The 27255-nt window shown below is 31.6% G+C and overlaps 1 protein-coding gene across 3 annotated transcripts; it reads right to left on the bottom strand.

Moving 5' to 3' along the window:
- Nucleotides 1-1534: 1534 nt before the first annotated feature.
- LOC135123426 (tyrosine-protein kinase receptor torso) lies at nt 1535-24612 on the bottom strand. Of its 3 annotated transcripts, none has more exons than XM_064048064.1 (14): nt 24582-24612; nt 24085-24531; nt 20607-20673; nt 15129-15271; nt 14507-14735; nt 14342-14409; nt 13880-14045; nt 13293-13495; nt 3290-3553; nt 3032-3239; nt 2777-2978; nt 2573-2720; nt 2150-2502; nt 1535-2094 (listed from the first exon to the last, which is right to left on the bottom strand). In XM_064048064.1, the coding sequence occupies exons 2-14, from the start codon at nt 24205-24207 to the stop codon at nt 1863-1865; spliced, it is 2406 nt and encodes an 801-aa protein (XP_063904134.1). In that variant the 5' UTR covers nt 24208-24531; nt 24582-24612; the 3' UTR covers nt 1535-1862. The 3 variants fall into 3 exon arrangements, with proteins under 3 accessions (XP_063904134.1, XP_063904133.1, XP_063904132.1); XM_064048063.1 differs by lacking the exon at nt 24582-24612 and having other exon boundaries at nt 20607-20676; nt 24085-24330; nt 24392-24531; XM_064048062.1 differs by lacking the exon at nt 24582-24612 and having other exon boundaries at nt 20607-20676.
- Between the last annotated feature and the right edge of the window lie 2643 nt (nt 24613-27255).

Here is a 27255-nt window from a genome sequence, read left to right as displayed (position 1 = left end):
ATTGGGTTCATACACGTTTTAATTATCTTCCACAACAGCTGAGCGAAGGTTTACATTTCTTTTAAACGATGTTTTATCCAGGTTTTTCTGAGGACCTTTCTTGTCACTATTACCACTAATTGTGAAGACATTACCTTCAATTTCATTACTAGATAAAACTGATGATTTTTCAGATAAACGATCATCATCCCAACAAGGCAGTTTTAAAGAACTATACGGGGTTTCTCTTGTTGACATCTTCGCCATCTCGATAATAGGTACTTGATTTTAGAATCTGAACCTCATCTCTAAGTTTTTTTAATTTCGATCATTAGAGGAGACAGCCTTGTCGACCATTTTATTTAACAGATTGGAAAATTCATCACTACTATTGGAACTTACAGATTCATTCGAATCACCACAGCACTTATCACATACTAGCTCAATTCGACAGAAAAATAAGATTGTTATTCCTTTCTTGTACCACTAAAGCACAGCTTTTATGAAAGTACGTATGACACTTAACACATGACCAGGCATTAGACACTTTGTTTTTACATTTTCTGCATTGCTTAAAATTATCAATCATCATTTGTTTTAGAAGACAACACTGTATGCGACTCGCCGACGCCATCTTTCCTTTTTTTAGTTTTAGTTTAGCACTTCTTCCGTAATTTCCTTCGATTCTCTCAATCTTTCACATCCTACCATCATATGCTCTATTGTTTCTGCCTCTCTCCAACATATCCTACAGCTTCTGTCAGTTTCATCCATCCAAAAATTATTCTCTTTCTCTTCATTTCCACACGTAAATCTCCCATCATTCTTTTCTCCTCTATACTCTCTCTGTCTGCTTACTTTTGGTACTTCATCATTTACTATTTTTCTATACTCTACATTATATCTAGACTCCGATATTCTCGATCTGCGTTCTTGCTTATCTATATCCTTATCTCTTACACTCAGTTCTTCTTTCATACTCCTTCTCATTTCTCTCATTCTCTCTATTTCTTCACATCAGCTTTGGATTTATAATAAGGCACACTAGGCACTGGCCTAGGGCATCAAATTTTCCCACGTAGTCCCAAAATTCCTTTTCCTTTTTTCGCAACCCTTGGACATTCCAAAACAGTACCTTCACCCCTTGTTCTCCTAATTTTGTACCAGCTTCCCTTTTTCCGATTTCCCTATCTGCATCCTTTATTTCTTTTCCTTTGCCTTGTTTCGTTCCATTTGTCCTCCTTTTCTTCCTTTTTTTTGCCTCTTTACTAAAAATTAAACGCTTTTGTGATAATTTACAATTTTTGAATGTCAAATGTACCGTAGTAGCGTTCACAGATGCTCGATAACACTGCAACCCGTAATGCTCTAGCGTATTTTGACATTTCAAAAGAGTTCAAATCATTTTGGTGATTAGCGGCACATGCATAACAGTTCTTAAGTCTCCATCTATACCACTAAGGTTTCAGGAAATCTGTATTAGTTGAATTTTATTAATACAGTACCTACCTTATATGTCGACACCTTTCAAGCAGAAATAAATAAAAAACGTATAATATCAAGAAATAATTATATTGTGCATAAAAACATTACCACAGTCACAGCTGTATCAGTCATAACTTTCATTTCACAATGAGAATTCAATTTTAACGTAAGACTACATATACATATTTAGTTTATGTTATTTGATCACACATTGTTGAACTTTGGTCACAGGTACATTATTAAATTGGTTAACTTATTCATATATGTATAATTTGTCACATAATATCCCACACATATGCACAAATGAGTCGACATGAGGCACCACAAGTGTTTAAAAACAAAACAAAATCGTCTGAACTGTTAATGGTCCACTACAGACAAAATTCCTAACTATTTTTTCATCTCAAAGTATTCACAGGTTGGATATAACTTTCACTAGAATATAATCTTTGGTCTGATTTATTGGAATTCAATTTCGTGTTGTCACCACAGCTCACTAACAAATCTGCGTTTTCTACTCGTAGATAATGGGAAACATTCTCCAATAAATCTTCTAAGAGTTTACGCAGATCTGTAAACGTCGGTCGGTTCTTAGGTGAGGCTTTCCAACAACTCTGCATTATTGCGTACCTTAAAATTGTTTTCAATTAAATCAAGTTAAATTAAATTAAATTAATATACTTACAATTCTTGGCTGCAATTAGACGGACGACCCAAACGATTTCCATTCTTAAGAAATTCCAATAAATCTGAAGAGTGAACCCCCACATATGGGGTACCTCCTAATGTAACTATTTCCCACAACAAAATTCCAAAAGACCATACGTCACTATACGTTGTGTATCTCTGGTGAGTTAAGGATTCGAGGGCCATCCATCTGATCGGCAGTTTACCGCCCCCACTTTTGCAGTAGACGTTATCTCTGTACACATCTCGACTTAAACCAAAATCGGACACTTTCACGGTATGATTTTCACAAACCAAAACATTTCGTGCAGCTAGATCTCTATGGACTACCCGCGTTTTTGCTAGATGTTCCTGAAATTAACAATTTGCTTCACTTTTACAGACCACCAATTATACAGTGAAGTGGAGAATCGGTACTTACCATACCCAGTGCTACCTGACGTGCAATTGATAATAAATGTTTTGGTTGAATTATAAATTTGTCTCCCAAATTGATGTCATATGTTTTATTTTCAAAGTAATTTTTTTGGTTGTTTAGGTTTTCTTCAAGATTAATCATTTCTTGTTGTCTGCAATTTGTTACACATTTAGATACAATTTTTTGTGTGATGACGTTTATACTAACATGCTGCAGAATTTATCCCAGGCTTTTCTCAAATAAGTTTGTAAGTCGCCTCTTGAACAGTACTCCACCACAAGTAAAGGCCCTTCAGGACGTCCTTCTGTTATGCACCCAATTAGAGAAACGATATACGGATGCTGTCTAACGGACTTCATTATATTAATTTCTTGTGTAAACTGTCGTATTTCATCCGCAGTAGGAGATTCTAAAAAATTAAGGTAAGTTATACAATTTTATGGTACTTATATGCATTGAAACCTTTTAACATCTTAATCGCAACTTGTATTTTTGTATTACTTTCGGTCTCTAAGTAAGCTTTCCGTACAATTCCAAAAGCTCCTTCCCCTACGATACTCTGAAAGCACAATTTGCACGGATCCAGTTCCCACTGATCAGGAACGTCTTGTTTAATTAAATTTATTTCTAGGTTATCAGTGGATTCTGGTAGTTTCTCTTCATCTAGTCCCTAAAAACAAACTCCTGTGATAAAACCTTAAATTTTTATTTCTGTCTTACCGTAAAATATTTATCTCGTTCTTCCTGTTGTTTTTGCCTGCTCCGGTAGTACATAATTATTATTATTCCCAATAAGATACTAACAAGAGGAACTAAAACGAAAGTCACAACCATCAACTGCTTATGCGACGAGACATTAATTGAAATTATTTTGTGGCGATCGTCTACGACTTGATCGCTGCAGCCCGCCGGAGAGCATGCCCTTAGTGAGATTTGATAGAAGTCACCCAGTTGGACGCTGTGAAAAGTGGCTTTGGTTTCGTTCTGGAATATAAAATGAAAACAGAATTTATGACAATGTAGCAATAAGCGTGAAAGTGATAATAGTACAGTTATTTATGTATTAAGAGCATAATTAGACGATTATAGGACGAGCAAATGTTTAATTTCCCGAGGGCCATAATCTCCTAATTATGCCCGCGGTCCATATAACGTTTTTATTATTATTATTAAAGAAGCGACCGGGCAGAGGTGTGGAATGTTATGCCCGCGCTAACACCAAGTGATGGGTTGAAAATATTGTTTTAAATATTAAGGTAGACTCCGCTAATACCAAACTAATTATGTTTTTTTTTCGCCTAGTGGTAGATTGTCAAGATTGGCAAATACACATAATGATGAAGTGGAATTGTTTGGGACATCAAGAAATCGTTTTAAAAGCCAACTGAAGACTTCTAAGCTGTTGTAATATTATATTTTTTTTATTTTTATTTAATTTTCTTAATAATCCCTTTTCATGTATTTTTTTTATTAATTCTTATTTAGATTTAGATTTAAATGTAATACTTTCTTAACACTCATTAGATAAATACTTTATTTGTTTATAGGGTGCATCTCGTAAAGTAAATAAATAAATTTAACTCGGTTGTAGAAGAAAAGTGGAGGATTTAAATTGATTACCAAAAAAATTTCCATTTTAGACATGTTTTAAGTTTCTTGTTGTCGAAATTAGTCTACACATATTAAGAAAAAAAAGGCTAAATGGAGCCCCGCCCACCCACCCCATCTCAATTGTGATGCTTTTTTTTTATTCGTCCTAAGCCAAGAAGGCGGAGCTAACTGCAAAATCCTAATTTCTCTAAAAGAAATTAAAAACATGTTTTTGAGTATCGTGTTGTTCAAAGAATACTATGTATATTAAAAAAAAATTGAAACGAAAGATTAAGCGCCACTCATATTTGCCCTCATCTAAATAGCAATGAAATTCTCATTAGTTGGCACACCTAGGGGCGGAAAATCCATATTTTCTTGCAAAACTTTACCATGTGTTTCAAATTTCTAAGAATACAAAAAATCATCACAATTGAGATGAGGAGGGTGGGCGGGGTCCATATTTTGTCTTTTTTTCTTAATATGCATAGTATTCTTTGAACAACACGATACTCAAAAACACGTTTTTAATTTCGCGTAAAGAAATGAGTATTTTGCAGTTAAGCTCTGCCCCCTTGGTTTACGGCGAATAAAAACAATCATTACAATTGAGATAGGGCGGGTGGGCGGGGCTACATTTTACCTTTTTGTTTTAATATTTGTAGAAATGTTTTCATAACATGAACTTAAAACATGATTAAAATGTTAAATTTGTATAAAGAAATATCGATTTTGCAATTAGGCTGCGCCCCATAATTGCAAAAACCGCATTTCCTTGCAAAAATGTACCATGTTTTAAGTTTCTTGTTGTCGAATTAAATCTACACATGTTAAGATAAAAAAAGGCAAAATGTAGCCCCACCCACCCGCCCTATCTCCATTGTAACGATTTTTTTTATTCGTCGTGAGCCAAGAAGGAGGAGCTTAACTGCATAATCCTTGTTTCTTTACGAGAAATTAAAAACATGTTTTTGAGTTTCGTGTTGTTCAAAGACGACTATGTATATTAATAAAAAATTGGTCTAAAGAGTTTAGACAGTACTTCCCTCGCTGTCGGAAACTTGACAACTGCATGCCTATTGTGTTTTTTTTCTCATTACATTTTTGTAGTGGGAATTTAAAAAAAAATTGCGATGACGTCATCAACATTTTTGCAAGGACACGTATATCAGTTGGGATAGATGTAGTGTAATACTAAGAATAAAATTATTATATTCTCAAATTTTCGGGAAAATGAATTGGGTCGTTTTGAATATTGATTTGTAATAATCAATAAAATAACGAAACAATTTACTCACGTATACGTATCAGAGGCAACTGAAAATCGTGTATGTATAAACATTCTTAATTTAAGATGACAGGCGTAACAGCATATGTGAGAGTCAAACAGAGAAACTGTAAACAAAACGACCATCGGTTTTATTGCTTCAACTTCCGTTTATTATATAAAACATTGGGTTTTATTTTAATTCTTGACGGTGAAATTCACAATTGGTTGATTATAAACATGTCTATTTCACATTCGCGGAACCAAGTGAGCGCATAAAACAAATGCAGGTCTGTAATGTTAAAGTCGATGTAAATAAGCGTGCTACCCTATGTTTCAACCGAGTTTTTCCTTTAACAAATTTTGTGTCTACCAAATTGGGTTGGTTGGGGTGTAATACTTATAATAAGTGTTGCCTTTAATTTAATCAATAAAATAAATTGACTTCATTAATTTTTTTGAACCACCTCTTAAGAAAATCTAAAAAATATGAATGGAATGATAAATCACAAGTACAAACTCATCATATTTTTTGCATTTTAGATAGGATTTATTCAGCAAAATTTAAGGGTGACGTCATCATTTTTTTTAGGAGGGATGAACAAATACATTTTGAACAAAAGTTTACCATGCTTATAATAACTTTAAAATATTCCCAAGATTTCAAAGCATTCGGTTTTGTAATTCCTGATTAAATGGATAAAATAAATTCACGCCTTCATTAATTTTTTTGAGTCACCCTGCATATGCAAATCCAAAAATATGAATGGAATGATAAATCACAAGTACAGACTCATCATATTTTGTAAATTTTAGATACGATTTATTCGGCAAACTTTTGAGCTGACGTTATCAGTTTTTTGTAGAAGATAACCAAATATATTTTGACTAAAAATTTATTATGCTCTTTATAACCTTAAAACATCTGCAAGATTTCAAAGCATTCGGTTTTGTAGTTCCTGATTAAATCAATAAAATAAATTTACGCATTCATTAATTTTTGACGTGACAACGTCTTATAAATCGATGGAGCCGGCTGCACGCACGAAAAAGCATGACTCATGTGGCGTTACCTCGCTCTGAGGCGTCCCGTGTAAGGCTTGAAGTGCAAGCGAGAACGCGGAACGAGCGACAAAGAGGCACAATCGGCCTTCGCGTTCGGCAGCGTTCGCCATCCGTCTCTCTCCTACTTGAGTGAGCGATGCGTCTGCGTGGACAGCTGCTATATTATAGTACATTGACATGTTTTGGTCGAGTATCAAGTGCAGTGAAAAGTGAATGTAGTGTCAATTTTTTCAAGACACATTAAACTAAAAAAATTGACATAATTGTATTTATGCGTATAAATAAATCTAACTTGATCAATTTCATTGTGATTTCTAATTACCTCCTTCTCTATATACATACAAATCTATTAAACAAATGAAATTAAAATTTTCTTTTGAAAAATGCTACCATTCCATCAGTATTTTCTTAAGACGTTGTCACGTTCAACTATCGTCAGTAAACCGACTTTACAGACAACCGATTTTTTTTTTGAGTCACTCTGTATATGCAAATCCAAAAAATATGAATGGAGTGATAGATCACAAGTACAGACTGATCATATTTTGTACATTTTAGATATGATTTATTCGGCAAATTTTCGAGCTGACGTCATCAAGTTTTTGGAGGGGATAAGCAAATATATTTTGACTAAACATTTATTATGCTCTTTATAACCTTAAAACATGTGCAAGATGTCAGAGCATTCCGTTTTGTAGTTCCTGATTAAATCAATAAAATATATTTACGCATTCATTAATTTTTTTGAGTCACTCTGTATATGCAAATCCAAAAAATATGAATGGAGTGATAAATGACAAGTACAGGCTCATCATATTTTGTACATTTTAGATATGATTTATTCGGCAAACTTTCGAGCTGACGTCATCAAGTTTTTGGAGGGGATAAGCAAATATATTTTGACTAAACATTTATTATGCTCTTTATGACCTTAAAACATCTGCAAGATTTCAAAGCATTCGGTTTTGTAGTTCCTGATTAAATCAATAAAATAAATTTACGCATTCATTAATTTTTTTGAGTCACCCTGTATATGCAAATCGAAAAAATTTGAATGGAATGATAAATCACAAGAAGAGACTCACCATATTTTGTACATTTTAGATAGGATTTATTCAGCAAAATTTTGTGGTGACGTCATAAATTTTTTAGGGGGGACGACCAAATACGTTTTGATCAAAAATTTACCATGCTTATGATAATTTTAAAATATCTTCAAGATTTTGAAGCATTCGGTTTTGTAGTTCCTGAGTAAATCAGTAAAATAAATTTACGCTTTCATTTATTTTCTTGAATCATCCTGTACATGCAAATCCAAAAAATATGAATGGAGTGATAGATCACAAGTACAGACTGATTATATTTTGTACATTTTAGATATGATTTATTCGGCAAATTTTCGAGCTGACGTCATCAAGTTTTTGGAGGGGATAAGCAAATATATTTTGACTAAACATTTATTATGCTCTTTATAACCTTAAAACATGTGCAAGATGTCAGAGCAATCCGTTTTGTAGTTTCTGATTAAATCAATAAAATATATTTACGCATTCATTAATTTTTTTGAGTCACTCTGTATATGCAAATCCAAAAAATATGAATGGAGTGATAAATGACAAGTACAGGCTCATCATATTTTGTACATTTTAGATATGATTTATTCGGCAAACTTTCGAGCTGATGTCATCAAGTTTTTGGAGGGGATAAGCAAATATATTTTGACTAAACATTTATTATGCTCTTTATGACCTTAAAACATCTGCAAGATTTCAGAGCATTCGGTTTGAAATCTTGCAGATGTTTTAAGGTTATAAAGAGCATAATAAATGTTTAGTCAAAATATATTTGCTTATCCCCTCCAAAAAATTGATGACGTCAGCTCGAAAGTTTGCCGAATAAATCCTATCTAAACTGTAAAAATATGATGAGTCTGTACTTGTAATTTATTACTCCATTCATATTTTTTGGACTTGCATATACAGGGTGACTCAAAAAAATTAATGAATGCGTGAATTTATTTTATCGATTTAATCAGGAATTACAAAACCGAATGCTTTGAAATCTTGGGAATATTTTAAAGTTATTATAAGCATGGTAAACTTTTGTTCAAAATGTATTTGTTCATCCCTCCTAAAAAAATTGATGACGTCACCCTTAAATTTTGCTGAATAAATCCTATCTAAAATGCAAAAAATATGATGAGTTTGTACTTGTGATTTATCATTCCATTCATATTTTTTAGATTTTCTTAAGAGGTGGTTCAAAAAAATTAATGAAGTCAATTTATTTTATTGATTAAATTAAAGGCAACACTTATTATTAGTATTACACCCCAACCAACCCAATTTGGTAGACACAAAATTTGTTAAAGGAAAAACTCGGTTGAAACATAAGGGTAGCACGCTTATTTACATCGATTTTAACATTACAGACCTGCATTTGTTTTATGCGCTCACTTGGTTCCGCGAATGTAGAATAGACATGTTTATAATCAACCAATTGTGAATTTCACCGTCAAGAATTAAAATAAAACGCAATGTTTTATATAATAAGCGGAAGTCGAAGCAATAAAACCGATGGTCGTTTTGTTTACAGTTTCTCTGTTTGACTCTCACGTATGCTGTTACGCTTGTCATCTTAAATTAAGAATGTTTATACATAAACGATTTTCAGTTGCCCCTCATATTACTAGACAGCGGATTTGTGTCGGGCTACGTCACGATTATAGGGGGGGACGTGCTGGATTGCCGGGTGATAGATAATCACTAAATTTAATCGGTACTAATTCCATAAATATAATTAACGATTTATTAATCAAACGGCTAAGTAAATGAGAACGGGAATTAACAGCAGAGTGCAACGAAACAGCGTTATTCTAATCTTAAATAAACGAAGTGCAGTCCGCAACCGCAATGAATTCGCATCCCGTACGAGCCGTACCGAGTTTGGCCTTACCTAGCCCGACAGAAATCCGCTCTCTAGATATTACACACCGGCGCCGTATACGTGAGTAAATTGTTTCGTTATTTTATTGATTATAAGTAGAGCTGTGCGGTTGAAATTTAAACGCTGCGAATTGACCCCCACTCCGGCAGGCCATAGGCTTGCAACCGACGTGATGTATCGCGAAGAAAATTAGGCGAAAAATAATGCTAACGGCATGTCAGTTGATGATTTTAAAATCCATATTCACGAAATAAGAGTAATCATAATTTTAATAATGTTCAGGTGTCCGTCTCGCTGACAATAAAACTATTTGTGTGAATTATCAAAAATAATCCACAACTGAAAAGCGAGAAGCGAGCAAGGCAAGGCTGTGTAGCGATCGGCACTGTGGGCCGATAGTGGGGGTAAATAAATTTCAACCGCACAGCTCTAATCATAAGAAATCAATATTCAAAACGACCCAATTCATTTTCCCGAAAATTTGGGAATACAATAATTTTATTCTTAGTATTACACTACATCTATCCCAACTGATATACGTGTTCTTGCAAAAATGTTGATGACGTCATCACAATTTTTTTTTTAAATTCCCACTACAAAAATGTAATGAGAAAAAAAAACACAATAGGCATGCAGTCGTCAAGTTTCCGACAGCGAGGGAAGTACTGTCTAAACTCTTTAGACCAATTTTTTTTTAATATACATAGTATTCTTTGAACAACACGATACTCAAAGCATGTTTTTAAATTCTTGTAAAGAAGTAAATATTTTGCAGTTATGCTCTGCCCCCTTGGTTCACGCCGAATAAAAAATGTCATTACAATTGAGATAGGGTGGGTGGGCGGGCTTATATTTTGCCTTTTTGTTTTAATATGTGCAGACTTTTTTCCACAACATGTAACTTAAAACATGTTTAAACTGTTAAATTTGTATAAAGAAATAACGATTTCCACATTTCCTTAAAAAAATTTACCATTTTAACCATGTTTTAACTTTCTTGTTGTCGAAATAACTCTACACATATTAAGAAATAAAGGCAAAATGTAGCCCCGCCCACCCACCCTATCTCAATTGTGATGATTTTTTTTTTATTCGTCATGAGCCAAGAAGGCGAAGCTAACTGCAAAATCCTTTCTCTACGAGAAATTAAAAACATGCTTTTGAGTATCGTGTTGTTAAAAGAATACTATGTCTATTAAGAAAAAATTAAAACGAAAGATTAAGCGCCACTCATATTTGCCCTCATCTAAATGGCAATGAAGTTTTCATTCTTTGGCACACCTAGGGGCGGAAAATCCATATTTTCTTGCAAAACTTTACCATGTGTTTTAAATTTCTAAGAATACAAAAAATCATCACAGTTGAGATGAGGAGGGTGGGCGGGGTCTATATTTTGTCTTTTTTTCTTAATATGCATAGTATTCTTTGATCAACACGATACTCAAAAACATGTTTTTAATTTCTTCTAAAAAAATAAGTATTTTGCAGTTAAGCTCTGCCCCTTTGGTTCACAGTGAATAAAAAAAATCATTACAATTGAGATAGGGCGGGTGGGTGGGGCTACATTTTACCCTTTTGTTTAATTTATGTGTAGACATTTTTTCACAACATGTAACTTAAAACATATTTAAAATGTTAAATTTGTATAAGGAAATACCGATTTTCATATTTCCTTACAAAAATTTACCATTTTAACCATGTTTTAACTTTCTTGTTGTCGAAATAAGTCTACACATATGTTAAAAAAAAAGGCAAATTGGAGCCCCGCCCACCCGCCCTATCTCAATTGTGATGATTTTTTTTTTATTCGTCGTGAGCCTAGAAGGCGAAGCTAACTGCAAAATCCTTTCTCTACGAGAAATTAAAAACATGCTTTTGAGTATCATATTGTTAAAAGAATAATATGTATATTAATAAAAAATTAAAGCGAAAGATTAAGCGCCATCCATATTTGCCTTGATCTTAATAGCAAAGTTTTCATTCGTTGGCAGACCTATAGGGGCGGGGCCTAATTGCAAAATCTATATTTTCTTGCAAAAATTTACCATTCTAAGGTGTTTCGAGTTTCTAAGAATAAAAATAATCATCACAATTGAGATGGGGTGAGTGGGCAGGGTTTATATTTTGTCTCTTTTTTTTTAATATACATAATATTCTTTGAACAACACGATACCCAAAAACATGTTTTTAATTTCGCGTAAAGAAATAAGTATTTTGCAGTTAAGCTCTGCCCCCTTGGTTCACGGCGAATAAAAACAATCATTACAATTGAGATAGGGCGGGTGGGCGGGGCTGCATTTTACCTTTTTGTTTTAATATTTGTAGACATTTTCATAACATGTAACTTAAAACATGATTAAAATGTTAAATTTGTATTAAGAAATATCCATTTTGCAATTAGGCTGCGCCCCGTAATTGCAAAAACCGTATTTCCTTGCACAAATGTACCATTTTAACTATGTTTTAAGTTTCTTGTTGTCGAAATAAATCTACACATGTTAAGATAAAAAAAGGCAAAATGTAGCCCCGCCCACCCACCCTATCTCAATTGTGATGATTTTTTGTATTCGTCGTGAGCCAAGAAGGAGGAGCTTAACTGCAAAATCCTTGTTTCTCTACGAGAAATTAAAAACATGTTTCTGAGTTTCGTGTTGTTCAAAGACGACTATGTATATTAATAAAAAATTAAAGCCAAAGATTAAACGCTATCAATATTTGCCCTGATCTAAATAGCAATGAAGTTTTCATTCGTTGGCAGACCTAGGGGGGAGCCTAATTGCAAAATCCATATTTCGTTACAGGAATTTACCATTTTAAACGTGTTTCAAGTTTAAGTATAGGAAAAAAAAATCATCACAATTGAGATGGGGTGGGTGGGCGGGGTTTATATTTTGTCTTTTTTTTTAATATACATAGTATTCTTTGAACAACACGATACTCAAAGCATGTTTTTAATTTCTTGTAAAGAAATAAGTATTTTGCAGTTATGCTCTGCCCCCTTGGTTCACGCCGAATAAAAAATGTCCTTACAATTGAGATAGGGTGGGTGGGCGGGCTTATATTTTGCCTCTTTGTTTTAATATGTGCAGACTTTTTTCCACAACATGTAACTTAAAACATGTTTAAACTGTTAAATTTGTATAAAGAAATAACGATTTTCACATTTCCTTAAAAAAATTTACCATTTTAACCATGTTTTAACTTTCTTGTTGTCGAAATAACTCTACACATATTACGAAATAAAGGCAAAATGTAGCCCGGCCCACCCACCCTATCTCAATTATATTTTGTCTTTTTTTCTTGATATACATAGTATTCTTTGAACAACACGATACTCAAAAACGTGTTTTTAATTTCTTGTAAAGTAATTACGTTTTGCCTTTTTGTTTTAATATGTGTAGAATGCATTTCACAGCATGAAACTTAAAACATGTTTAAAATGATAAATTTGTATAAGGAAATATCAATTTTAAAAAATCATTTTTACTATGTTCTAAGTTTCTTGTTGTGAAAAGATGGCTAAGTATATTAAGAAAAAAAAAGGCAAAATAAAAACCCCGCCCACCCGCCCTGTCTCAATTCTGATGATTTTTTTATTCATCGTGAGTCAAACGGGCGAAGCTTAATTGCAAACACCGTATTTCTCTACAAGAAATAAAAAAACATGTTTGTGAGTACCGTGTTATTCAAAAGAATACAAAAAATATGTATATTAAGAAAAAAACAAGCCAAAAATTAAACCCCATGTTTATTTATTTTATTTTTTAATGGTCTGGGCCATAAAGGCCAATTTATGCCCGCATTTGATGCATATAAACAAGATGATTCTAAAATAAAATAAAATAATATACTCACCCCAGTAATAGTTAAGGTTTCAGTTCCGTTTTCAATCACTAAATTAGTTCTGTTTTCATTCACGAAATTGCTGAAATTGGCGATATAATACTGAGGTATTAAGTGAGGTTTTTGCCACTTAAGGTGAACATCATATATTAAGATTTTCTCAGACGACTCGACCGGAGTTTCGTTGATGACTAGATCTTGCGGAGCTTCAGGACCTAAACAAAAGAATTTCAAGTACATTTCGGGAATAACTATGACTAGATACTTGTTAGTAACATAAATCGTAATAAAACATTGATAATTACTATAATTACGTTATATATAAACAAATGAACATAATTTCGACAGATACATATACGACTTTTCAGATTCTTGCTCCCATTTCGTAAGAAATGCTTTAAAAAGCAGTGATATCATGTGCAAGTAGGGACAAATTATCGATCTGTCGTATAAATAGGAAACCCATAAACTGAAGTCCACAGAAACTCAAACCAATTTACATCAATTGTTCTCGTCATTACACTGAGTTAATTTACAAATTCATTGTTTACCTACAATCGAGGCTACTTTGCAAGTGTAAAAAATGCTGGAATACTTACGACATTTTTCTAGACTACGGTGTGTTTCCAAACATGTTGGTGTACGGAAATCAATCGTTTGCTTGGGACTCTCATTTGATGAATCTCCATTTCTAGCGACGATAAAGGCATGATAATCTGCGTCAACTTTTAAATCTTTTAAGACTAACCGGTGACCACCTGAAATCTGTTATTACATACGAATATTAGTTTATACAGCAAAAATTACTAAAGTTTCCCATTGCGTTATGTAGCATATATGATACCTAGCAGTTAAAAGTATGAAAAATTGTAAGCGGAGTGAAGTAGAAAATATAAAAATTAGAACAAACTGAACATTATGAGATGTCATGTTTACCTAAATGACAGTTTACATTATAATTCGTATCAGTGAACGTAGAAATATGTACAATTGCATAACCAAAGAATCAGCTCCGACTGTTCTACACGTAGATCAACGTAATAAATATTTCAAAAACTTACAACATTAATCCTGTCCTGATCGAGCGTATCTTTTTCGTGCCAAACAAGATCATATTGGCACGAATAATCTTGAAAATAAAAAATAAAAATAAATGTACAGATAATATTAGGTTGGAACTACTCGTAAATGCTTCAATTTTGACAATTTTTTCGAAAAAAACTTACCCAAATTTGGACTCCACTCAGCAACAGCAAAACACGAAAGATCTTCGCAAGTTATATTTTGAACGGAAAAACGCGTCACTGGTGACGGGATTAAATCTTTGTCAGACGTTTTAATGTTCACAGTACCACTATACATAATTTGTTTCTTGGAAAATGATGCAGCCCACAAACGAATTGTGTAGTTAGTAGCTTGATTGAGATCGGTTAGCGTGTACCGATCACATGTTGTCTAAAACAAGAAGATCGTATATCAGAAACAATATTTTTCCTAAATATAATAATAACAATAACTATCTAATATCTGGTCAAAATTAAAATACCGCTCAACCGGCAACATAGTACGAAAACTCAACTGACAACATTGTCTAGGGAGATTTTTGGTGCCAAGGCGTTCTGTCAAAAAAAAAGAGGTTAGGATGATCATGGTTTTTATTTGTCAAGAAATTTCAAATTTGAAGTCTCTTATACTACCAACTTGCTAGTGTAAAATAAGCCCTAGAGGAGTTTTGTTTGGTACCAACTTACTTCAACAGGTGGTGTTTTTTTAATTTTTGACTCGGAAAAGGTCATTGTTGGATGTCCTAGATATTACTGATATAAACACACATTTTAAAATACTTACCGCATTAGTGAAATTCGTAAATTCTTCTCCGGTGGTTTCTAAAAAATATACGAAATCATCTTTCCTTTTCCATGCAACGTGAATTAAGTCATTTTCTTTACATATCAGTTTTGGTACGGTTAAATTCGCCTTAATTTGAAAACCTGCAAGAAATAAGTAACATTGTTAATACCTAAAATCAAACATTGAACAAACGAAAATGGAAAAATCCAAAAATCAAAATATTGAAAATTGAAAAATCGAAAATTCTTGCATTGAAAAATAACATCGAAAAATCGAAATTTCGAAATTTTAAAAATTGAAGAATCGAAAAATCGAAGAGAACGAAAATTGAAGTCTAAAAACCGAAGAAGGGAAAAATTAAAAATCAAAAATTCGAAAAATAAAAATCTGAAAATTGAAATTAAAACTCGAAAATTCAGAAAATCGAAAAGTAACAAAATTGAAGTCTAAACGCTGAAGAATGAAAAAACAGAAAATTACAAAAACCTAAAAATAGAAAAACCGGAAAATCAAAAATTCAAAGAATCAAATAGCTAGGTCGACCGAAAAATTGAAAATTCACAAATCTGAAAAATTGAAAATGGAAAACCGAAAAATCGAAAACTCTTGAATTGAAAAATTGAACATCGAAAACAGATGAATTGAGACATCGAAAATCAAAAAATCGCAATACTGAAAAATTCTGTAAAGCGGAAAGTCGAATATCGAAGAATCGGAGAGAAAGAAAGAAAATTAAAGTCTAAAAACCGAAGAATGAAAAAATTAAAATTCAAAAATTCGAAAAATCCACAATCGAATAATTGGAAAATCTAAAATGGAAAATCGAAAAATCAAACATCTGAAAATTGAAACTCGAAAATTCGGACTATTGAAAAGTAACAAAATTGAAGTCTTAAAGCTGAAAAATGGAAAAAAAGATCAAAATTCTAAAATCAAATATCAGAAAATGGGAAAGCCGACAAAACGAAAATTTGATTAATCAAATATGCGCAAAATCGAAAATCGAAAAACACAAATCGTAAAAATCGAAAATCTAAAAATGGATAACCAAAAAATCGAAAATTCAATTAATCAAATACCTAGGGCGATCGAAAAAGTGGAAATTCACAAACCTGAAAAATCGAAAAATCAAAAATTCGAAATATCGAGAATCGAAAAATCAAATAACTGAAAAATTGAAAAATCGAAAATTCAAAAAGGCAGAAATTTGAAAAAATGAAGGACAAAAAGACAAAAAAGGACGAAAAGGACGAAAAAGGACAATGAAGGGCGAAGAAGGACGAAAAAGGACGAAAGAGGACGAAAAAGGACGAAAAAGGACGAAAAGAACGAAAAAAGACAAAGAAGGACTAAAAAGGACGAAAAGGACGAAATAGGTCAAAGAAGGACGAAAAAAGACGAAAAGGACGAAACAGGACAAAGAAAGACGAAAAAGAACGAAGACGGACGAAAAAAGGAAGAGAAGGACGAAAAAGCACGAAAAAGGAGGAAAAGGACAGAAAGGACGAAAAAGAACGGCAAACGGACGAAAAAGGACGAAACAGGACGAGAAAAGACGAAAAGGGACGGCAAAGGGTGAAAAAAGCGAAAGAGAACAGTAAGTAAGTAAGTAAGTAAGTAAGTAAGTAAGTAAGTAAGTAAGTAAGTAAGTAAGTAAGTAAGTAAGTAAGTAAGTAAGTAAGTAAGTAAGTAAGTAAGTAAGTAAGTAAGTAAGTAAGTAAGTAAGTAAGTAAGTAAGTAAGTAAGTAAGTAAGTAAGTAAGTAAGTAAGTAAGTAAGTAAGTAAGTAAGTAAGTAAGTAAGTAAGTAAGAAATAAGAACGAACAAGGACAAAGGACGAAAAAAACGAAAAAGAACGAAAGAGGACGAGGAAGGACGAGAAAAGACGAAAAAGGACGATTAAGAACGAAAAAGGACGTTAAAAGGACGAAATAGGACGAAATAGGACGAAAAAGGATGAGTAAGGACGAAAAAGGATGAGAAAGGACGAGAAGGGCGAAAGAGGACGAAAAAGGACGAAAAGGACGAAAAATGCGAAAATGGCGAAAATGACGAATAGGACGAAATAGGACGAAAAAGGACGAAGTAGGACGAAAAAGGACGAAGTAGGATGAAAAAGGACGAAGTAGGACGAAAAAGAACGAAAAGGACGAAAAGGACGAAATAGGATGAAATAGGACGAAATATGACTAAAAAGGATGAGTAAGGACGAAAAAAGGATGATGAAGGACCAAAAGGACGAAAAAGGATGATAAAGGATGAAAAGGACGAAAATCATGAGAAAGGACGAAAACGGACGTAAAAGGATGCGAAAAACGAGAAGGACGAAAGAGGACGAAAAGGACGAAAAATACAAAAATGACGAATAGGACGAAAAAGGACGTAAAAAGAGGGAAAGGACGAAAAAGGACGAAAAGGACGAAAAAGAACGAAAAGGACGAAAAGGAGGAAATAGGACGAAAAGGACGAAAAAGGACGAAAAGGACCAAAAATTCCAAAACGACGAATAGGACGAAAGAGGACGAAAAAGGACGAAAAGGACGAAACATACGAAAAAAATAAAAAACAAAAACAAAAAAATCGGAAATTAAAATAATCGAAAAACGAAAAGTAAAACAATTGCAAAGCCTAAAAACTGAAACGGACAAAAAAATCCAAAAAGCAAAAATCGAAAAAACGAAAATCCAAAAACTGGAAAATCGAAAATCTGAATAATAAACTTGAAAATTCTGTAAATTGGAAAATCGAAACGCAAAAAATCGGAAAGTAACAAAATTGAAGTCTAAAAGTTGAAGAATGAAAAAATTATAAAACCGAAAATTCTAAAAATCGACAATGAACATACTGAAAATCGCAAAATTAAAATTGAAAAATTGAACATAGAAAAATCGATGAATTGAAAAATCGAAAATTCGACTACTCAAATTTTCTAAAAATCCAAAAATCATAAAACTGAAAAATCCAAAATTCTAATGATCGAAAGACTGAAAACTGAAAATCGAAAATTCTGAAAAGCGGAAATAGAATATCGAAAAATTTAAAAGAAAGAAAATTGAAGTCTAAAAACCGTAGAATGGAAAAATTAAAAATCAAAACCGAAAAATTGAAAGATTTAAAATGGAAAATCGAAAAATCAAAAATCTAAAAATTGAAACTAGAAAATTCGAAAAATCGAAAAGTAAAAAAATTGAAGCCTAAAAGCTGAAGAATGGAAAAACTGAACAATCGAAAATTCGAAAATCAAGTATCGAAAAATTTGTAAAGCCGAAAATTCGAAAATTTGATGAATCAGATATGCGAAAAACAAAATCTGAAAATACAAAACTGAAAAATCGAAAATCTAAAAACGGAAAAACAGAAAATCGAAAATTCAATGAATCAAATAGGTGGAAAATTCGCAAGACTGAAAAACCGAGAATCGAAAAATCAAAAAACCGAAAAATTGAAAAATCGAAAAATGGGAAAACCGAAAATTCATAATATTGAAAACTCTAAAAGTCGACAATTCAAAAATCAAAAAATTGGAAAGTAAAATCGAAAAATGGAAAATAGAAAAAACGATAATCGAAAAATCGAAAAAAACCCAAAACTCGAAAATCCGAATATCTAAAATCGAAAAACTGAAATAGAAAAATCGAAATTACATTATTATTGTTATTATTATTATATTACGTTACATCTGAAACTTGAAAATTCTCTGAAAAGTCGGAAAGCAATAAAAATGAAGTATAAAAGCTGAAGAATGAAAAATAGAAAAATCTAGAATTCCAAAAATCAACAATCGAAAAATCGAAAATCGCAAAATTAAAAATTGAAAAATCGCAAATCGAAAAATGGAAAAACCAAATAATCGAAAATTCAAAAATCAAAATAGCGGAAAGTAAAATAATCGAAAAATGGAGAAATAAAAGAATTGCAAACTCTAAAAACTGACAAACAGAAAAATCGAGAAATCGTAAAATCAAAAAGTGGAAAATCGAAAATCGGAAATTGAAAAATCGAAGATTGGAAAACCGAAAAATCGAAAATCGAAATATCGAGAATCGAAAAATTAAAAAACCGAAAAATCGAAAAATTAAAAAATCCGAAATCGAAAAATGAAAAAAAAACGAAAATTCAAAAATCGAATAATCCGAAATTAAAATAATCGAAAATTGGAAATCAAAAATCGAAAAAGCGAAAAGTAAAAAAATTGCAAAGCTTAAAAATTGAAAATTCAAAAAATCGGAAAAATGAAAATCGAAAAATCGAAAAGTTTAAAATCGAAAACTGAAAAATAGAAAAATCGAAAATCTGAAAATTGAAACTTGAAAATTCTGAAAATCAGAAAATCGAAAAGTGAAAAATCGGAAAGTAACAAAATTGAAACCTGAAAGCTGAACAAGGGAAAAATTCTAAAAAGCAACAATCGAAAAGAGCAAAATTAAAAATTGTAGAAATGAAAATCGAAAAAACGAAAAAACGGAAATCCACAAATCTGAAACGAAAATCGAAATATCAAGAATCGAAAAATTAAAAAACCGAAAATTCAAAAATCAAAATTTCGGAAAGTAAAATAATCGAAAAATGGAAAAATAAAAAAATTGCAGAACCCTAACAACTGAAACAAACAGAAAAATCGAAAAACTACAAAATCGGAAAAAGAAAATCGAAAAATCGAAAATCGAAAAATCGAAAATCGAAAAATCGAAAATCGAAAAATCAGAAAATGGAAAATCGAAAAATCTAAAATTGAAAAATCGAAAAATCGAGAATAGAAAAATTAAAAAACCGGAAAATTGAAAAATCGGAAATCGAAGAATTAAAAACGGAAAATCGAAAATTCAGAAATCAAAAAAATCGGAAAGTAAAATATAATCGAAAAATGCAAAAAAACTGCAAAATCTAAAAACTGACGAACAAAAAAATCAGAAAATCTAAAAATGGAAAGACGAAAAATCGAAAATTGGAAGAATGGAAAATCAAAAAATCGAAACACCAAAAAATCAAAAAAACGAAAAATTAAAAAATCGAAAATCCAAGTGATATTGTTAACCCCAATAAAAATAAATAGTTAATCAGTGTTAATTGTAGTTAAGCCGTAGAAACAAATTACAGCCACAATTTTAGTAAACACTGGAATTTTCCAAACGCTAACAATAATTTAAATGCAACGAAATTTTAAAAGTGTTGTATTCGTTGATCTCTAGATATTGCAGAGCTTTAGGACCTAAACTTTTAACTTTATTAAAAAACCGAAAAATTGAAAAACCCCAAAACGAAAAATGGAAAAACCGAAAATTCAAAAATCAAAATATCGGAAAATAAAATAATCGAAAAATGAAACAATAAAAAATTGCAGAACCATAAAAACTAAAACAAACAGAAAAAACGAAAAACCACAAAATGGGAAAAACAAAAATCGAAAAATCACATATTTGTTAAATTTTTTATAAAAATGTAATACTATGGGTACAAACATTTGATTAATACTTACCAGTCAGGGTCTCGTTACTCCAGTCACAGGGAGGAGAAGTGCGGCAAACAGTTTCGTTAGTTCCAATCTTCTGCAAAAAAGAAACATGAGTATCTCTAAGGTACATTTTTAGACAGTTATATTGTGCCAACATCTTGAAATTTCAATAATGCCACAGTACTGTGTACATTGTAATTATAATTTACCATACGTTCAGTTTTAGTCCGGAAATAAAATTAACTTAATGTGACTTAATTTTTTTTTATTTATATTGTTATCGTAACTTTTGTTTTTGCTTCATATTAATAATCTTCAAAACTTGGATTGTTTAGCTGCCGATTTTTTTAAAATGCTAAAAACTTGTGCTTTATACGTCGATCTGAATTCTGCGGTCAAAATAAAGTGACCTTTGAACTTGTCAACTTCCTGGCTGCTTTTAATTCCGGCTACGATGTCAAGAATATTACATCATCCTATCAATACGAAGCCATAATGAAAATTCTAGAAAAACGAAATACCACTGGCAGTACATAATCAAAGATTATTGCAAAATGCCAAACCATGCATGAACCAAATGCCAAAATTAAGTGTTTATTGTTGTACTATGAATTTCAAAATTACCAACCTCATTTTATTAAAGTAAATGAACTCTAAACTATAATCATTGCACTTAACACTTGCCACTTTTGTAAACATCTAAATTTAATTTGAATTAAAACGAATTTTTATTCAGATCAGAAATTCAGTACTTAGTTGTTTACCATATTTCGATTTTAATCTTAAAAAGTGACAGGTACAGGAATTAGCCCAGTAGACAATAATTTCAAATGTAAACAAAATTATTCAACGTTTATGCATTAAGGGTTTAAATTTACAAATCATTTAGGTGCCGTCTGAATAATAATTAATTTATGTCTATAGTATAATCGTAAACAATTGAAAATTCAAACGCGCAGAAACCCAGACGTGACTGAATATATTCAAGAGATTTTGTATTCGAGAACCCACAACTTTATAATCGGTGAATCTGTAACTAGTTCAAGTAAAATTTTAACAGATTTTGGGTTCTGAATTATTATGATTTTTTTTCTCAAGTTTACAATAAAAAAAATTGTCATTTATTCCCCTCGTTAAAAAACGGTCTAAAGTTATCTAGATCACCAAAGGGGATTCATAAACCACACCTAAAGAAGTATACTATTTTATAAAAATTAAGTAATATTTGCTTTGTAAAAGTTTGAGATGAACGTCATCAAATTGTTATGCAATGTTGATTTTTTCCCAACAATCTGGATGCTAAGGGTAAAAAATCAACACGGATGCATAAATCACACATGCGGAACTATGTTATTTTATAAAATTTAAAGAACATTTATTCGTTCGGCAGAATTCTAAGATGACGTCATAATTTTTTCGAAAGGCCTTAAACGAAAAATTTTGATTAACGATTTACCAAGCTTACGATAATCTTAAAAACCTAAATATATATAATATAAATTAAATAAAATTTACTCGGTAAAATTCTAAAATGTTATTACGTTGACCGGATGATTAAAATTGGCGTGGGTAAAACTAAAAAATTCTTAAAAATGGAAATTCACATACAATCTTCTCAGGAACAAACATAGGTAAAAAATAGTGGACAATGGTAGCGCTATTTGTGTATTTTAAAAATTATTAGATACCTACATGCCCCTAGTTCTGATTGGTTCCAAAATATTGGGTGGACTCACCACATTGTACTTTTACGACGTTGTCACGTTGTACCTCATAATTTGTATTTAAGAAGAGTGAAAAAAAAAATCTAAAAAATTTATTTAAGTACAATTACAAACGCAAATGATTTCCGAGTAGCGATTGAAATATGGTCAGGTGATCATAAGTCGGTCCTCAATTTATGGGTGTCTTCGCAGGTAAAAGATATGCGAAAAGGATTAAAAGACCCATTTAGGGCTACGGCAAGCAGGAAACAAACTAAACACCTTGTTGAGCGTTTATTACCTGTTCGGGTCTAGTCTATTCCAATTTTGGTAGGTATTTATTTTCTAGACTGAGAATTTTATGATTTCAAAATGAAGGTTGTGAAAGATTTATACTTCAACTGAATTGTAAAGTTTTACCTGAGTGGTTTACAACCCTAAGGATGGGATTTTCCTTAAATAATCCTACCTTCACCTACCGCTTTTATTATGATAGGCTTCTTGAAATTTGCTTATTCAGAAAATAGAAGAGAGTGGGATTTTTAAATGCCGCCAAAGGCCAGCAGTAATCATATTTTTTAGATTTGCTTAAACAGGTGACAAAAAAATTAATGAATCAGTCAATTTATTATTGATCAAATTAAGAACGAGCCACCCCATTTTCTGGAAAATGTGACATTACGCTCGTATTTATAACAATAAAATAATGATAAGGTAAGAATTATAATAATAACATTCAGAGTATTTTGTTCAATGGAGGCTTATGAATAATTTTGGTCATCTGTTTTGGGGCGATAAACTCATTCAAATCAAACAAATGTCTACGTGACATTCTTCCGATGTAACGTATTCCCGTTGATAATGTGCTGTAAATAAATTGTTTGCACTCATAACCGCTATAAAAATGTAATGAGAAAAAATGCCACGTCACGTTTCCGACAGCGAGGGAAGCACTGTGTAAACTCTTTAGACTAATTTTTATTCATACATAAATATTATGTGCATGGTTCACCAAAAGTTCCTGCTTATAAATTCGGTCTGTAATTACGACCAAATTAAAATACTAGTTACGGTATATGTAGACCACAAAAAAATTAATTTCTTACCCATAGATATATTTTGATAACAAAATTCGAAGCTTTATAACTCTTGAATAAAATAAATATTAAAATGAAGCTATTTTGAGGAAAAACATTAAATTTGTGTACGGTCCTCTCTAATTTTTTTGTACACTTAATCTAGCTGTATATATTTGGAAATAAAATGAAAACGTGGAAAAAAATTGTGTTGTTCTTTTCTTGCTATGGTTGAATTTTCACACAGTTTATTTCAAATTTTACGAACATTAAATAACGTTATGGAAAATGCTACATAAAAAACAAAATGACATCATAAACTAAAAGAAAAGATTTATTCCACAGCCCTGACAATAATACAATCAAAAATAAATTACTATTTGATTAAACTTTTACTGAAGCGTAGTTTCTTTATTGTTTTTACAAGAACTTTTTCTTAATTCGTCTCATTGCCATTGATGCATGACATTTGTCTGTTGACACTTGTATTTTAAAACATGAAATAAATTATACTTATATAACACATAATAAGAAATAACCAGAAAATATGTTAAAATTATGTTGATTTAAATTTATTGTTATTGCTCTTACTTTTGGGACAACACGTGTGTAACTCAAAATGCCACTTCAAGAGCAGAAAACAATGATTTCAAGCCCAACAAAATTAACCTTTTGCTGTTAAAAAACTAGAACTAGGTAAAATGATAACAACTAGGTACTCACCTTGTGAAAACTTTGGCAAACTGCGTCCAATAACTTTTCCTCGGGCAACTCATTAAATTCGACATTTCTAGAATTCCGTCCATACACAGTTGTTAACAAAATATACAGCAAAATAAATTTCATTTTCGTGCAATTTCGACTTTCACGGAGTTTAAATTAAGATATCAGATACGAACATGAAAGTATGGTTAACACAGAGCGCTATCAGTAGTGGTTATCGTATTAGAACACTGACAGAATGACACGCTGAATCCAGAAAGGTGGATGTTTTGAGAAGGGATAGCAAACTATTGAAATGCGCTCTTACCCACTTTGTGCCTCCTCAGGTAGGTCCGCAATTTATTACGCATGACTATCAAAACAAAGTTAATGTCAAGCAGGTAGATTTCTTAAAATGCACTTTAACGCTGGAAATATATTGGTGCAGTCCTCGTTTAACGCTTCTGGCTGGTGGAAGTAGAGGGGATTACGTACATCCAAATTTTATAACTACTTACGTGCAAAATAAATGTTACAAATAAGTAAAACGTCTACTTAGTGAAGTTTTTCAGAATAGCAAATCTAAAGTGAAGTAAATTGTTGTTCTAGATGTTAAACGAAATTGTTTTAAATTTTATCTATTTTTAACTTACTTATGGTATTAAAATGATGCACGTTCTTTTCCATGTTAAGATATATTTTTAATTTACATTTGACGTAAATTGGTAAAAAGAAATGGCTTACATTAATTTACACAATAGAAAATTATAAAAATTTTATTGTCGAAATTTTGGTAAGAAAAATGTTGTTTCAGAATTAATTTTATAAGCCGAACTAAGGGTACCGGAAAACAGTTCGACCCTAACTTTTTTGCTCTTCAGATATTCGGGTGATAACTCGACCCTGCCTATCCAAAACGCCAAACTTTTCGAATGTACCTGTTTAAAAACCACAACATGTAAAACGTTCAAGTCTAAATTAATGTATTAACTGGAAATTTATATTTATCAGATCAAACGGAATGTAGTGCAGAAATTATCACTTATTATAACATTAAGTGCCACTAATGAACTAACATAATTATTAGCAAAATAGAATCGATCTGTTTTAACCTGCTGACAGCAAGTATCGCTTTATCCGAGGGGTAAACCGCCGACCATCAAGTGTACAATTGATTTCCTTTTGACAATGATTTCCTGTTGATTTCCCCCGATTTCTTTTGATTTCCTCTGATTTCCTTTGATTTCCTGTGATTTCCTCTTGATTTCCTATGATTTCCTGTGATTTCCTCTTGATTACCTATGATTTCTTTTTGATTTTCTCAAAATTTGTTTACATAATGTACTACAGGGCGATTGTTAACTTTTTTTTAACTTGACTTTTTTGTTCTGCCGATAATGATGTTGAATTTAAATCTTTTTTTACCAAGTGTTTACTAACGTACGGTGACTAGGTAAGCTGAAGTGCTTTCCCTTTAGACGAAAAAAATAAATAAATATAAAATGTATTGTGCTGCTAAGCAACAAACTGAAATGTTTATGAAAAAAAATCTGATTTTACTTACAAAAAGAACGCTACTCTAAAATCGAGGTTTCAGATGTCTAAATCAATAGAGTAAGTATACGTTCGAATTTTACACTATCTTGGGTGAAATGTTTGTTCTAAAAGTGGACATATGCAATATTCTAAATTTTTTGCACATTCAGTCAGAAAACCTTATGGTCTATTTTAATTTTGAAATTAAAAATGTCTGGTGTGTACAAATTAGTTCGTTTAAATCACTCAAAGATTTAATAAATTATATTATATATCATTACCTATTACTAATTTTTTAATAAATTATATTATGAAATTTTGCTTTTGACTTTACGAAATTAAAAGTACATAAGGCCAAGGATATTTTTAGTTACGTCAGCAGTTTTTACTTATCAGTGACTCATAAGGCAACAACGACTGGCTCATACGTTCACAGAGGTACCTAATTAATGAATACCAAATAGTCCAAAATCATTCTATTAGGTTCATCTCTGTGTTGTGCATACAAGATCATGTTAAAGTTTGACCTATTAAATCAAATTTATAATAATAACTTAAGTCATTACTTTTTAAAAGTTGGGTTTATTCATTTATTATGGTAGCATAAACAGAAAAAACAAGTAGTTTCATTTATTTTATTAAATGTTAAAAAAAACGGTAACTCTAAACATAAAAGTAAAGCATTTCTGTTGGATGATAACAAAATATCACAAAATAAAACAACTTCTTAAAAAATACTTACCCCATAACCTGGATCGAGATTTGTGTATATATTGTAGATGATGTTAAAGTAAAAAACTGTGCTAAATCCTAGCTACCCATAGCTACAGATGATAACACTTTTAATTTTTTGTTCACAACTTTCAAATGAAGCATATTAGAAAAAAACTTTTGAAATGCAAAATTTAACACGTAAGAATTTTTTTTTTGCACAATAAAGGAGTGGATAAATTTTCAGAGGTATTTTGCACAGTTTCTCATTTTAGTATTCTCTACGATATATACTTGTACAAATCTCGACCCAGGTTGAGGTTACATTATCACAAATTTTAATCACATTACTTAAAAAAAAACTAGAATTAATCAAATATTGTTTCAATAATTTTTTTTCAAAAACTATACTGCCTCTTCTGAGTACCTGAGGTGGAGGTAGTTTCATTATACAGGGTCATCAAAATTGATTGAGAGAGTTGGTACCCCCTGTTTTTGTCGTGAAGTTTGTCAACCTTATGACAGATTTGTTTAAGGTTATATGGCAATGAATTCAGTGGCGTGACAAAAATTAGAAACTTCAAATCTGACAACTAATGTTTTTACCAAAAAAAAAATCGAAAAAAGACGCCACTGAGTTTTGAAATTTGAAACTTGAAACTTCAAATCTGACAGCTAATATTTTTATACAACTTAATAAACCAAATTATTCAAGTTCAGGTTTACCAACTCTCTCAATCAATTTTGATGACTCTGTACATATATTCATTTTCTTGGATCTCCCCCTGATCTTTAATGTCCGGAAACATAAAAGCATCCGGAATTTTTGGATTCCTTTTCAAAAAATCACAAAAAATAGGGTTAAGTGATAACACTTTACCAATGTAACATTTTTTGTTTTGTTTTTGAATTGTTAATTGTACTATAATACAGGGTGTCTCAGAA

This window comes from Zophobas morio, unplaced genomic scaffold (genome assembly GCF_036711695.1).
Source record: "Zophobas morio isolate AGI-343-1 ecotype UQ-CSIRO unplaced genomic scaffold, CSIRO_AGI_Zmor_V1 ptg000006l, whole genome shotgun sequence".
In the NCBI taxonomy this organism is placed as follows: Eukaryota; Metazoa; Arthropoda; class Insecta; order Coleoptera; family Tenebrionidae; genus Zophobas; species Zophobas morio.
The sequence above is the reverse complement of the archived record's forward strand: the minus strand, read 5'-3'. Positions and strand labels throughout refer to the sequence as shown.